Below are 14,927 nucleotides of genomic sequence, written 5' to 3'. Positions count from 1 at the left end.
AGCCAGGTAGGGGGACCAATTTGTTCCAGGTTTCTGGGGCCAATCTGGGTAGTTGGTCACCCTGGAATACCAGCCCTTCTTCCTGCCTGAGCACATGGGCTCTGCCTGGTGTTGTCACATTCCCACAGGGTAACCTTGGGCAAATCCTTTCACCCCTCTGGGCCTCCATTTCCTACTTCTGTAAAACGAGGAGTGTGTAGTAACAGTACCCGACTTCCTAGGTGTCACTGGCTGAATGATGACCCCCAAAGATATCCAGATTCTAATTCCAGGAACCCCTGAATGTTCCCTCACATGGCAAAAGGGATTTTGCAGATAGGATTAAGTTAAGGAACTTGAGATGGGGAGATGTGATCATTAATTTTATGTATTCACTTGCCTGGCCCATGGTACCCAGCTATGTGGTCAAACATAATTCTAGATGTTTCTGTTGAGGGTGTTTTTTTAGATGGGACTTACATTTAAATTCATGGACTTTGAGTAAGGCAGATTGCCTTCCATTGTGTGGGTGGGCCGTGTCTAATCAGTCGAAGGGCTCAGGAGGCAGGAGGAAAAAAAAACCTCAGGTGTGATTCATCCCGGGGCAAAATTCCTCTCCAGCTGTGGACCTATGAAATCAGGCGATGTCTCTGCTTCCAAAACGCGATGGCGGGATGAACATAGAATAGATATTCTCATTCCAAATGGGAGAAATTGGAAGGAAGAAAGGGGTCACGGGTCCCAGCAAGTCTGAAACTTGTTCCAATAGGTTTTAAGCCTGGAGAACCATCTTCTTTGGCTCAATGCCCTATCCTCCAGGTCCATGTGGTGGCATACTGCCGCCGTGCTTCCTTGTACCTTTAGTCTTACTGCCACCATGCTGTGACCCACAGCTTGACCCCATCAGGAAGAGTAGCAGTATTTTAAATCAAGCACTCCTGATTCACTGCTCCTAACACACTTCCCGTGAAAAAGGCAGAGTGAGTTGAGAAGCCTGGGGTCGGATCCCTGGGCAAGTCTCTGCCTCTATGTCCGCATCTGTAAAATGGGTAACACTTCCCACCACACAAGGTCATGGTGAGAGCTAGAAATCATGCCAGTGCCCCGCACATAGCAGGCACTTGATAAATGTGACTGCTGTGTTTTGATCATTTTCTGCCAAAGCGAATGTTTCTATCCCAGTGTCTCCTGAAGCAGTTACCTCTGACCTGCTTAGGGACCGAGAGATTCAAAGTGAAAAAAAGTGAGATTCAAACTGAAAAAAAAAAATGTGGTCCATTTAATTATGGATCAGTGGGGGCTTCTTTGGTGGCGCAGTGGTTAAGAATCCATCTGCCAGTGCAGGGGACACGGGTTCGAGCCCTGGTCTGGAAAGATTCCACATGCCACGGGGCAACTAAGCCCATGTGCCACAACTACTGAGCCTGCGCTCTAGAGCCCGCGAGCAACTACTGAGCCCACATGCCACAACTACTGAAGCCCGCACGCCTAGAGTCCGTGCTCCGCAACAAGAGAAGCCACCGCAATGAGAAGCCCGTGCACCGCAACGAAGAGTAGCCCCCGCTCACCACAACTAGAGAAAGCCCATGCGCAGCAACAAAGACCCAACGCAGCCAAAAATATTAATTAATTAATTAATTTTAAAAAATTATGGATCAATGAATGTCTTCATCCAATAAAAGAGGGGTAGGGGTCTCCTACTAGTTTACTTATTTTGTCCTCAAAGGCCGTGTAATGAAACAGGGTAAACCTGAGGGGCTGGCTCTGCTCCGCGGGCTGTCAGATGGGGGGCAGCCCAGGAGGAGAAACCACCTTTTACAAGGAGACCAGAGTCCAGGCTAAGAGTCTTTAGGAGGAAGCGGTCTAAACCATGGGGAATATCCATCCCGACAGGCTTCAGAGTGACATGGGAGGATCCTGCCCTTCTGTGCCTCAGTTTGCTCATCTGTTAAAGGGGGCAATAGCAAAGTTGGAACGTGAAAACGCAGGGGAGAGCTTTGCAGAGCGTCTGGCTTACATTACACGATCACTAAAAGTTAGTTGTTAGAGTTGAGCGTCACAGAGAGGCCAAAAGCAGAACGTGGACATTCTCTGCCAGCCTTAGCCGGAAGAAACAAGACTCGCAGATATTGGTAGGTCCAGAGCACACCATCTGGAGCCCAGGCTGCCCGGGGTCTAATCCCCACATCATTGTTCAACCTTGACTCGACTCACCTGTGAGTTCCATTTTGCAGATGGTAAAAGTGAGTCAAGCTCAGAGCAACGTGGCACTGCAGGGTCACGGAGCTGGTGAGTAGCGAGGTCAGGCTCTGAACCCAGGTCTGCCCTACGTCCAAGCGTCCGCCCTTGACCTCCACGCTACAGGGTTATATTAACCGCCGCCGTGAAAGGATGTCCTCTGACTTCTAACCACTCCCCTCAACAGGGCGGAGTGGATCTCCACTGGGTTGGGAACAGGAGAGGGGGAAGAAGAAAGAAAACAGCAAAAGTGACTGATCTTGTTTCGCTTTTGTTTTTTTCTGTTTTCCTGTTCCCCCACAGCCCCACCCAACACTCTGAACTTCAACGCGGCTCATCGTAAGCGGAAGACGCTGGTGGCCCCTGAGATCAACATTTCCCTGGACCAGAGTGAGGGCTCCCTGCTGTCCGATGACTTCCTGGACACCCCCGATGACCTGGATATCAACGTGGATGACATCGAGACCCCAGATGAGACCGACTCGCTGGAATTCCTGGGGAATGGCAATGAATTGGAGTGGGAAGGTGAGGTCGCTCGTCGCACCTGCCCAGCCCCCAAATCGGACCCCAGCGCTCCCTTTGGCTTGGGGACCAGCTGACCAGAGCCCCCCTCCTCCATCCCCGTAGGCTCAAGGGGGACAGGTCTTCCAACCTGGGGCTCCCAGGACAGCTCCTGGGACTCCACGCACATTTTCTCATGGACTTGTGGACTTTGCTGGGAGATGTGTCTTTCACCCGATTCTCAAAGGGGACCGAAACCAGAGGAAGGGCCTCCCCCTGATTCCACAGGTGTTTGTGGAGGCGGTCTTGATTGCAGTGTAGGGGGCGGCAGGGAGATCGGGCGGGGCATGTCAGGAATAGACATCGCCTGCCTGCTCGCATGGCCATTGGAAAGCCAGGCTCTGGGTAACAGAAAAAATGTACACAAGATAATTGCACCTGGTCATCGGTGCTGTGAGGGAAACGAGGTGATGGGAGAGGGCAGGGGGTTCTCACTGGGGCAATTCAGCCCCCTGCCCCCAGGGGACACTGGGCCATATTTGGGGACATCTGCGGTTGTCATGACTGGGGGAATCCTGGCATCAAGTAGGTGGGGTCAGGGAGGTGGCTCCACACCTCACAGCGCCTGGGATGGAGGAGGGGGCTCCACAGAGAATGACCGGCCCTCAAAGGTCAAAAGTGCCCAGGCCGAGACTCCTTGAACCAGGCTACCTGGGGGTGGGGAGGCCTCTTTGCAGGGTTGCCAGGACAGGCTTCCCTGGATGGGTGTTATTTGAGCTGACATGCCAAGGCAAGAGCACAGGTCAGAAAGGTGGCGATGGCGGTGGCCATGGGGACGGAAGCAGAGCCACAGCACTTGCTGGGTGGATGTGGAGTATGAAGGGGAAGAGGGTGTTGAACGTGACACCTGGGTGTGGGGTCTGAGCAGCTGGGAAAACGGCCAGGCTATTTTCTGAGGCGGGAAGATCGCAGGATGACGGGTGGGAAAGAGGCAGATATTTCAAACGTGGTTAAGAATCCTGAGAAGCCCAGAGAGGGAAAGAATGTGTGCAAGGTCACACAGCAAGAGACGGGCTCTACCCAGGCCAACCTGACTGAGCACTTTCCTGTGTTCCACGGCTTGGGGAAAGAAAAATTATTATTTAGGCGTGACTTTGGGACTCCCAGGTCCTCCATCTCGCCCAGCAGCCCCAATCTAACACCGCCTGTCAGCAAAGGGTAGGATGAGTGGTTTCACCTCTGGCCTGAGGAGAGAGGAGAGGGCTCCATGGCCACAGGCGGCAAAGGTAGCCCAGAGAGGGAAGCTGGGATGAGGTGTCCGGACTCAGGTGTCCCTTCCGCTCACCTTCCACCCCCCTGCTGCTTCCAGATGACACCCCCGTGGCCGCCGCCAAGAATATGCCTGGGGATAGTGCAGACCTGTTTGGGGATGGCTCGGCCGAGGACGGCAGTGCCGCCAACGGGCGTCTGTGGAGGACAGTGATCATTGGGGAACAGGAACACCGGATTGACCTGCACATGATCCGGCCCTACATGAGGGTGGTGACCCACGGAGGTAAGGCCACACCCCTTGGGCCCCCTCCCGGCTCCAGCAACTGGAGGCCCATCAGTGGTCCTCTCTGGACCTCAGTCTCTTCTTCTGACCCAGGGGGATGTTAAATTAAGCCCTAGTGTCCGGGTGTGCAGGGGTGAAACTCGCAGGGGGGCAAGGCATAGATGTGCCAGATGCACACCAGAGATGTCTACGAGGGTGGCTGGCGTCCCCCACCAAAGGCGGAGACAGGTCAAGCGTTGGCTGGCTTCTCCAGCCAGGCTGCTGTGACTCAGAGCTGTACCCTCTGAGTGTGCGCAGTGGGTGGGAAGGGGCTGGCCAGCGACGAGGCCGCTGCACGGGGCAGAGCAGGGTGCGGCTCAGAGCTGGGAGATGGCTCTACCCATCTCTGCTTGGGGCTGCTCACTCACTGGCCGCCTCTCCCCAGGGTACTACGGGGAAGGTCTCAATGCCATCATCGTCTTTGCCGCCTGCTTCCTCCCAGACAGCAGCTCCCCCGACTACCACTACGTCATGGAGAACCTCTTCCTGTAAGTGGCCCACCGGCTCCGTCCCAGCTGCCCACAGTTCTGAGGGTCCCACCCGGTGGGCAGGACCATGCTGCAAGAACCACGTTGGGTGGGGGGCTCTGCCCGGCACCAGGGAAGGGCTGGGCCGCCAGCAGACCTGCATCTGAGTCCCCTGCTCGCCCGCTGGGCCTCACGGGTGCAACTGTCATCATCCCTAGCAGTTATGGAGCATTTACTACGTGGCAGCCACGAAGTGAAGGGCTTGGTATGTGATAACGAATTCCACCCTCGACAGGACCCTGTGGATTACTGTTGCCTCCCATTCTGTGGCTGCAGAGCCTGAGGCACAGAGAGGTTAAGTCACTTGCCCAAGGACACACAGGTACAGTTTTATTATGATGGAGACAGATAATATGGATAAAGCGCCTGGCAGATGACAGTAGGAACTCAGCAAATTGTTATCACTCTTATTATCATCATTACGAAGATTTCCTTCTTACACAGCGGGGCTTGGATGCCAGGTGGGGCTAGAGGACAAGGAGGTAGCCATGGAAGGTCAGATCGGAAAGTGGCCTGAGATACCAGGGAGCCCAGTCTCCCCAGTCTACAGATGGGGAATTAGAGGCTGAAAAAGAGGAAAGGATTCTTCTGGGACTTCCCTGGTGGTGCAGTGGGTAAGACTCACGCTCCCAATGCAGGGGGCTTGGGTTCGATCCCTGGTCAGGGAACTACAACCCACATGCATGCTGCAACTAAGAGTTTGCATGCCACAACTAAGGAGCCGGCGAGCTGCAACTAAGGAGCCTGCCTGCCACAACTAAGAAAGACCTGGTGCAACCAAATACATAACTAAATATTAAAAAAAAAGAAAAAGGGACTTCCCTGGTGGCACAGGGTTAAGAATCCGCCTGCCAATTCAGGGGACATGGGTTCGAGCCCTGGTCCAGGAAGATCCCACATGCCGCGGAGCAGCTAAGCCCGTGCGCCACAACTACTGAAGCCCGCACACCTAGAGCCCATGCTCCGCAACAAGAGAAGCCACCGCAATGAGAAGCCCGCACACCGCAACAAAGAGTAGCCCCGACTCGACACAACTAGAGAAAGCGCATGCACAGCAACGAAGACCCAACGCAGCCAAAAATAAATATATAAAATTTTTAAAGAATGTTGTTTGAAAAAAAAAGAAAGAATTCTTCTGAAATCATGTAGGGGGAGACAGGGCTGGGACAGACCCCAGGTCCCTAATGTCTGGTGCAATGGACTGTTGGCTGTGGGTGCCTGTTCCCCAGGTGTATCTGGGGCTATTGAAGCCCACCTCCCAGGATTATCGGAGACCATGCATATAAATCACTTAGCATCTAGTAAGTGCTCAATAAAATAGTAACTACTACAATCACTGTGCCCACTGACACAAATTTGGGGTGGGCTGGGGTCATCCCCCACCCTCTGCTCGGGCCGAGTATGCCAGGACAGCCAACAACACCTGAACAGGTGTGGCTGGCAGAGCCAGGGCAGGCGGAGGCAGAAAGGACAGGTGCCCCAGGGGTTCAGTCCCGGGAACTGGGCTTCCTGACTCTGAGCCCCTCCGTCGGGTCCTCTGTCGTCTGTGTCCCATGACCAGGTACGTCATCAGCAGTCTGGAACTCCTTGTGGCCGAGGATTACATGATCGTGTACCTGAATGGTGCCACGCCTCGGCGGAGGATGCCCGGCATCGGCTGGCTGAAGAAGTGTTACCAGATGATTGATAGGAGGTGAGTGGGTGGGGCTGGGGGACCTCCTCCTCGGGATGCAAGGGGTCCTGAGGTCCCTCTGAAAGATGTGTAGTGGTCAGCTGGGGCAGCTGTAACAAAGCACCAGACTGGGTGGCTTGAACAATAGATATGTGTTGTCTCCTAGCTCTGGGGGCTAGAAGTCCGAGATCAAGGTGTCTGCAGGGTTGGTTCTTTCTGGGGCCGTGAGGGAGAATCTCCCCTGTGGACACTTGTGTGCAAATGTCCCCTTTTTATAAGGACGCCAGTCATAGTGGATTAGGGGCCCACCCTACTCCTATATGACCTCACCTTAACTAATTTCTCCTACAATGACCCTCTTCCCAAATAAGGGGGCTGCAATTCAACATGCCCATAATAGGTGCTCAGAACCATGGGACCCCAGAAAAATCTTTCAGAAATCTTTCAGAAAGTGGCCACGAAGTCAAATGCTCAGACTCTAAATTAAGAGAGATTGGAGACCAGACATCAGCTCTGCCACCTGCAAACTCTGCGAGGGGGCTTAGCTTTACTGAGATTCCACCTCCTCCCTGCCAATGGAGATAAGCATAGCACCTCCTGGGCACAGAGAGAAGGTAACACCGGTTAACTGCTCCCTCCCCGGGGCTTTCCCAAGGAGCCCATCTTGCTTCCTCTGTCTCCCCACACAGATTGCGGAAAAACCTGAAGTCCTTAATCATAGTCCACCCATCCTGGTTCATCCGCACCGTGCTGGCCATCTCCCGCCCTTTCATCAGGTAAGATCATGACCTGTGCCCGGATAGCCACCTGGGTTTTTGTGTGTCTTATTTTTTAATCTGCATTTTCCAGCTCCTCTCTGATGAATCTATATTGTTGCGTTAAACAGTTTAAAATCATATGTATTGTTATTTAATGACGAATATACATCACGGGGTAGGGGGGTAGGGAGGTGGGAATAAGTAACAACCAGCTCTCCCATATTGAATGTTGGATACCTTTTAAAGTTTACAACCACAGCCCTGAAAGGTTGACTTGGCCGTGCCCGTTTCATGGATGAGGAAACTGAGGCTCAGAATATTCCAGGGAATCACCCAGAGTCACACAGCAAGGTCACCAGCCCACCACACGCCCTCAGAAGGAAGCCCGGCTCCATCCACTCTGGAATCTGTGAGGGAGGGGCATTAGGATGGCAGGAGGGTCTGACCCACTCCTGCACAATGATGTGGTAAAACGATACATGTGTGTTTTGGGGGTGCCCGAGACTACCCTCAGGTTTGATGATTTACCAAGAGGACTCACAGAACCCAGAAAAGCTGTTGTGTTCAGGGTTATAGCTGATTACAGAGAAAGGATGAACCCTGAAATCAGCAAAGGAAAAAGGTGCATGTGGGAGTCCAGGAGAAGCCAGAAGGGAGCTTCTGATTGCCCTGTCCCAGTGGAGTTGTACCCAAAGCCCTTCGTTCTCCCTGCAATGACGTGTGACCACGTGTAGGAAGTACTGCCAACAGAGAAGCTGACCTTGGTGTCCAGGGTTTCCACCAAGGCGTGGCCACATGGGGATGGAGTGCCCACGCAGCCCCCTTAGTTCCTCAGTAACTGATATGATGGCCCAAGACCCCACCAGGAAGCACATCTTTAGCACAGACTATGGGCCCCGGGTAAATGAAGACGCTTACCAGACGGGACATTCCTAGGGCTTACAGGTGACCTCCTGTGAGTCTCAGGGACTGGTTCTTTCTTTGGAATATGCAGGAGATAGAAGCACCTGGACACACAGAGCAAGTGAAACAAAATTAGTCATGTTAAACGCCCTCGTCAATCACATAAAAGTAAACGCACATTTAATGTAATATAATTCAAAACATTGAATTAAATGAAGGCCCTTCATTTCCACGTTCCCAGTGAAGAATCTGTGATGAGTTTAATAGACGGAGTCAAACTTTGCCTTGAGAGCATCACAGCACTGAGGCAAGGAGGCAACTTCAGACGCTCTGTTCAGTGACTCCCAAGCACTCTCAGACATTTGCACATTAGTGAAATCAGGCCTTTAATACACTGATTATGGGTCGTTTGTGCTAATGATGACAATTACCGGGCAAAACGGTAGACACACACTTCAGCCTAACAGAATTGCCTTCTGTCCTCAACATCCCGTAATTCGGGAACTGAAATTTGCCTTGAATGCAAATAATTCTCTCACTTTGGGTTGCTTTTCCTACTTTTATTTTATTTTATTATTTTTTTGGCCATGCTGCACAGCTTGTGGTATCTTAGTTCCCCAAGCGGGAATCAAACCTGTGCCCTCAGCAGTGAAAGTGTGGAGTCCTAACCACAGGACCACCTGGGAATTCCCTGGGTTGCTTTTCCTGTGGTGAATTTCAAAGGTCTCATTTTGAGCTTTCAGGGAAATAGGAGGGGAAAGTGGGGTAAAGTAAGCTTCCCTGTTTAAAAGCCGAGGGAAGTGGAGACAGATTCTGAGCTGCCACCTGGCCCTAGCCGTGAGGTTCTGTGATTGTATCTCAAAAAGAAGTCCCCCGATGATCTAAACATGGGCATGTGCCTCGCCCTGGACTGGAATTCTCCCTCCCGAGAGCCCTGCTTCCAAGACAGAGCTCAGCTCACAGGCAGACAGCATTGTCACGTGGAAACCGGGTACCCATTTCCAACAACGTGGAAAGCTTTACCATGGCGTCCTCACGATGTGATCTCGCCTGTATTTATAGCCCACTGCTCAGACCACAGGTGTCGCCTCTGTGCCCCCTAAAAAAACCTTTGCAACCAATCAGATCATCCACCCTCAGAGCCTCTCAGACCCGGGGTATTCAGGTAGAGTCGGTCTGAGACTCACTCCCTGTCCCTGGGCCCTTTACTTTTCTGTCACACCAACTGGAGGAAGAACTCATGTTCCAAGAATAATTTTTTTTTTTTAATTAAGAAAATAAATTTCGGGACTTCCCTGGTGGAGCAGTGGTTAAGAATCCACCTGCCAGTGCGGGGGACATGGGTTCGAGCCCTGGTCCGGGAGGATCCCACATGCCGCAGAGCAACTAAGCCCGTGCGCCACAACTACTGAGCCTGTGCTCTAGAGCCCACGAGCCACAACTACTGAGCACGTGTGCCACAACTACTGAAGCCCACACTCCTAGAGCCCGTGCTCCGCAATGCGAAGCCCGCGCACTGCAACAAAGAGTAGCCCCCACTCGCCGCAACTAGAGAAAGCCCACGTGCAGCAACGAAGACCCAACGCAGCCAAAAATAAATTTTTTAAAAAAGAGATGATTCTTTAAAAAGGAAAAAAGAAAATAAATTTCAGGGACTTCCCTGGCGGTCCAATGATTAGGACTCTGCTCTTTCACTGTTGAGGGCCCGGCTTCAATCTCTGGTGGGAGAAATAAGATCCTGCAAGCTTTGTAGCTCAGCGAAGGAAGGAAGGTAGGAAGGGAGGGAGGGAGGGAGGGAGGGAGAGAGGGAGGGAGGGAGAGAGAGGGAGACAGAGAGAAAGAGAGAGAGAGAGAGAAAGGGAGAAAGAAAGGAAGGAAGGAAGGAAGGAAGGAAGAAAGAAAAGAAATTTCAACTGCACAAAAGCGGTGGGGTTTATTTATTCTGGTACACATGGCCGCTTTGTGACTCTCTGTGGGAAAACCGTCTATCATTCCCTGATCAGTTACCAGTGGCCTCTGCTGATTAACCCGTGTATTTTTCTCTTATGGACACTGCGAACTGTAACATTCCTCATGGGTCTCCGTTTTTGCCGGGTGCCGGAAAGTTTGAGCCGAATTCTTATCTAATCTCTAAAATTAGATGTAAAACTTCTGACACAGTTTTGTAACTATGTGACTCTATCTTACTTTTTTTCTTTTCTTTATTGTTATTTGATTATTTTATGACTTAGTGTCCTGTTACATTCTCTTGGCCTTATATTTCTCATCGTTAGAAAAACTGATGTGAGGGACTTCCCTGGTGGTGCGGTGGATAAGACTACGCACTCCCAGCGCAGGGGGCCCGGGTTCCATCCCTGGTCAGGGAACTAGATCCCACATGCATGCCACAACTAAGAGTTTGCATGCCACAACTAAGGAGCTTGTGTGCTGCAACTAAGGGGCCCACCTGCCGCAACTAACACCCGGCGCAACTAAATAAATAATTTTTTTAAAGGAAAAAAAAACTGATTTGACCTTGAAAAAAGTTTATTGGACATTTTACCAAAATTAGGTTTAAGGTAATTTTTTAAAAAATAATCACGAGTTCAAAGCAATGCGCTGATGACAAAGCACCTCAGTGGGTAGCAGACAGCCAGAGCTGGGGTTTGGACCGGAACAAGCCATTCATCCCGAAAGAATGTGGAATGAATCAGCAGTCCCCATGTGCATCTGTCTCGTGACCAAATGACTACTGGTGCCATCCAGGCAGTGGCGATTGTGCCAGAAAAGCATTCTTGGGAAGATTCACACAGAGGAACAACTCCTGGGGAGGATGGGGCCTGGAGTCTAGCAGCATCTCTTTCCTCTCTGCTTCCTTCAAAGAATTTCCTCAGCTCAGCAAGGACTGGTGTCCAACACGTAGTTCAGGACGCTTCTCTTCTTGCAAGGGGAGACCCCGGGTTCTGCTCTGTTCCCCCACTAGGGGCCAGGGGTGGAGGCTGGCACAGGTGGGGAGGGAAGCTTGGGCGAAGGTGCTTGGGGCATCCCGGAATACTGCTGCGTGTGCAACCCTGTCGGCCATCGCTCCTTCTGGCCCTGAGGGGCCACCTTGAGGGCCTGCTTTCAGATGTCTCCCTGCTTCTTCTCCCACCAGCGTCAAGTTCATCAACAAGATCCAGTATGTGCACAGCTTGGAAGATCTGGAGCAGCTCATCCCCATGGAGCACGTGCAGATCCCAGACTGCGTGCTACAGTGAGTGTCCCTGGGCCATGGAAACACCCCCCCACCTCCATCCCCATTGCTCCTGGGCTGCTCGCCTCTCAGCCACCTCTGATCAGCTCAACCGAGCTGCCAGGGAACCAGACCTGTGTGGGAAAGCAGAAAAGAAGGAAATACAGGGAAACAATCTCCTGTGAAATTACAGAACACAGCGGGCCTGGCTATCTAGTGCAGGCCGGGGGCCAATGAGCCCTGGCCCCCTGGCTTGTCTTTATAAATAAAGTTTTATTGGCACACGGCTACATGCATCCATTTACAAACCATCCATGGCTGCTTTCGAGCTACAACAGAATCGAGAGGTTGCCACAGAGACTGGCCTGCAAAGCCAAAAATACTGATTCTCTGGCCCTTTACAGGAAAACTTTGCCCTGATGGAGGGGCCTGTAGACCAAACCCACGTCAATGAGGGGGTCGCTTTATACTGGCTGTGTTCGAGGCTGATGCAAAAAATGTCCGCTGAGCCGCATCTACTCCAGATGGTGGAATATACCAACAAAACAGATATCCCCTGCCCTGGGGTGGGGTGGGCATGGGCAGGCTTGAAGGAAACATAAAAAAGACCAGTAGACCCGTCAGCTCCGGCTGTCCTTTCTGCTCTAAGACCTGGCGTGTATTCAGATGTGACAGTGAGATTGCTTCCCTGTTCCCAGAGGGAAGGGGATTCCCAGGCTGCATCTCATGTGCTTTCCTTTCTCTCTCTTCCAGGTACGAAGAGGAAAGGCTCAAGGCCAGGAGAGAAAGGTGTGTGCAGAGTGGCCTGTGCCCGGGCCAGGTTAGGGCTGGCGCTGAGCCGGGCCCACAGCTGGGGGGAAATTGGTGGCTTCAGCTCAGTGGGGACCCATGTCATGCACACATGTAGCTCAAGGCCCTGCCCTTCTCTCGAGGGCTTGGAGTCAGATCCAGGCTCAAATCCAGGCTCCCTCACTTAGTCACAGAGTGACATTAGGCAAGTGAAAAGTTCACAGCCACTCTGAGGATTATTGTGAGAATCAGGACCAAGGTAACCCACCGGACAAAAATAGTAGACTCCATAGAGAGTCCTCCTAGTAATCCTGATGACAGTGGGGGGAACACAACCCGCTCCATGCTCACCCCTGCCAGACTTACCCGAGAATCGCCCCTTCACTGACTTATTGGCTAATTTTCGAAAGTGGCAGTGCTCACAGAACTTCAGGACTATTTTGGTCCCACCCAGTTATGGAGCCCTTATACCATTCCTGTATCCTTTCTCATCCCCCCCATCCCCACCCCTCCACCCCAAGAGGAGGGCAGGGCCAGTATTCCTAAAAGCGTCTGACAGGCTGGGAATCCGAGGCTCAGAGAGGGCAAGGCACCTGCTCAAGGCCACACAGCAAGTCTGAGAAAGAGTTGGGGCTTTCAGTGAGTTGAAAGCATGCCAGGCCCTGTGCCAGCCTGGGGGAGACTGAGGCGATTAAGACTGAAACTTCTGGTCCAGAAGTTTCCTCAAAGGGCAAAGGGGAGGGTTGCCTCACCGAGTGAGGAAAGCAGATCCTGGGGCAGGACGGGTGATGTCGGCAGATGAGATACATAATGAGAAAAATTACGGCGGCTTCACACAGCGTCGTTTAATAGTGATGAGCGGAGTGGAAGGGGGCGTGGAGGGCAGCAGGGCCCGCCATCCCACGCCTTCCAGGGAGTTCTCCTCCTTCCCCTCCTCTCTCTTCTCTACTCCCTCCCTCCCTCCCCTTCCTCTTTCCTTCCTTCCTGTCTTTTTCTTTTTTTTTTCAATACCTTTAGTTGCAGTAAAATAGACAGGACATACAATTCACCATCTTAACCATTTTTAAGTGCACAGCCAGGTGGCATTAAATACATTCACATTGTCCTGCAACCATTCCCACCATCCATCTCCAGAACTTTCTCATCTTCCCAAACTGAAACTCTGTCCCCATGAAACACTGACTCCCAAGCCCCTCCCCCAGCCCCTGGCCCCTAACCATCTACTTCCTGTCTCTGTGGATCTGACTCTCCAGGACCTCGTGTGAGTGCAATCAGACGGTATTTGTCCTTCTGCGTCTGGTTTATCCAACTGAGCATAAGGTTCCCAAGGTTCATCCACATTGTAGCAAGTGTCAGAATCTCCTTCCTTTTTAAGGCTGAGTAATATTCCAGCGTGCGGATAGACCACATTTTGTTCATCCATCACCTCTCGATGGACACTGGGGGTTTCCACCTCTTGGCTGTTGTGAATTGTGCTACTGTGAACACGCGTGTACAGTTATCTATTCAAGTGCTTGCTTTCACTTCTTTGGGGTGTATATAGACCCAGGAGTGGAGTTGCTGGATCTTATGGTAACTCGATGTTTCATCTTTCAAGGAGCAGCTAGAATCTTTGCCACAGCGGCTGCCCCATTTGATATCCTCACCCCACCAGCCATGCGCAGTTCCAATCTCTCCACATCCTCGCCAACATAGAAACATAACACACGTTCTACATTTAAGGTAGTAGCCATCCTGCGAACTTCCCTGGCAGTCCAGTGGTTAAGACTCTGTGCTTCCACTGCAGGGGCTGTGGGTTCGATCCCTGGTTGGGGAACGGAGATCCCGCACACCACGTGGTGTGGCCAAAAAAAATTTTTTTTTCTTAATTTTAAAGGTAGTAGCCATCCTGATGGGTGTGAGGTAGTCATGTCTGTCAGTCTGGCTTCTTTCTTTTCCTCCCTTTCTCCCCACCCCCAGGTCCCCCTCTCCTCTGTCTCTCTGTCTGAGTTACGCTCCCCCCGCCTCCTGAGCCTTAGCTATGGATGGGAGTAGAGAGATGACAGGACAAGCAGGGTGCCCACCTTCCAGAATCACGGCACACGCGCAGCAGCGTCCAGGGAGCAAGTGCATGAGGCCCCTGCGGCGGCGATAAGCTGAGATAAGCGCCCCCAAGGAATGGCCCACAGCCCCTCCCCCTCCCCCCCGCCAACCATCTGCGTCCATCTTCATGAACCCCTGGCCATCCCATCACGCAGTCCACCCTCTGGGCCCCCGCGCTTCCCCGGGCGCAGCCAAACCCTCTCCTGATCGCTGTCGGGCCATGGTGGGTCCAAACAGAGGGGCCAGTGGGAGCCGAGAGCCCCTGGGCCCACTCGGCTGGCTGGTCATCCCTCGTCACCTCTTTCTGTCCCCAGCGCAAGGCCGCAGCCAGAGTGCGTCCTGCCCAGGTCTGAAGAGAAGGCGGAGGCGGGGCTGGCAGAGGACAGGTAAGTGTGTGCAGGTGGCCACAGGGCCAGAGCCCACACCCGCGGGGGGCTGCTGAGCCCAGGGAACCTCAGTGAAGGTGATCTGACATTACCATGGTGCTGAAGTAAGACCACCACTGTGAATCGGCCAGCATGAGGCCCATTCCATTGAGCCATTTTAATGTAAATTTAGTGCATCTGTAGTTTTGGGCAACCAGCACCTTCTCCAGTTCCAGAACATTCCACAGCCCACAGGGAGACCCTGTACCCTGTTAAGCAGTTGTTCCCATTCCTATACTCCTTTTTTT

The 14,927-nt window shown here is 52.4% G+C and overlaps 1 protein-coding gene across 4 annotated transcripts in view; it reads left to right on the top strand.

Annotated features, from left to right (window-relative positions):
* Positions 1 to 14,927, top strand: part of ATCAY (ATCAY kinesin light chain interacting caytaxin) — a 35,884-nt gene that overhangs the window by 16,736 nt on the left and 4,221 nt on the right. For 2 of the 4 annotated variants that reach the window (XM_022557670.3, XM_022557668.3), the window contains exons 4-11: positions 2,521 to 2,742; positions 4,088 to 4,273; positions 4,698 to 4,800; positions 6,401 to 6,532; positions 7,201 to 7,287; positions 11,306 to 11,404; positions 12,137 to 12,172; positions 14,569 to 14,640. In XM_022557670.3, the coding sequence (XP_022413378.1) occupies positions 2,521 to 2,742; positions 4,088 to 4,273; positions 4,698 to 4,800; positions 6,401 to 6,532; positions 7,201 to 7,287; positions 11,306 to 11,404; positions 12,137 to 12,172; positions 14,569 to 14,640 (937 nt within the window). Of the gene's footprint in view, positions 1 to 2,520; positions 2,743 to 4,087; positions 4,274 to 4,697; positions 4,801 to 6,400; positions 6,533 to 7,200; positions 7,288 to 11,305; positions 11,405 to 12,136; positions 14,542 to 14,568; positions 14,641 to 14,927 lie in introns of those variants that run through there. The other 2 variants (XM_089905661.1, XM_089905662.1) reach the window with 1 other exon arrangement.

This window comes from Delphinapterus leucas, unplaced genomic scaffold (assembly GCF_059928025.1).
Source record: "Delphinapterus leucas isolate spDelLeu-1000000601 "Yukka" unplaced genomic scaffold, BTC_Dleu_Yukka2 spDelLeu_asBTCV2_sq25, whole genome shotgun sequence".
NCBI classification, from domain to species: domain Eukaryota; kingdom Metazoa; phylum Chordata; class Mammalia; order Artiodactyla; family Monodontidae; genus Delphinapterus; species Delphinapterus leucas.
Note: the sequence above shows the minus strand (reverse complement) of the source record. Positions and strands in the feature narration are given on the sequence as shown.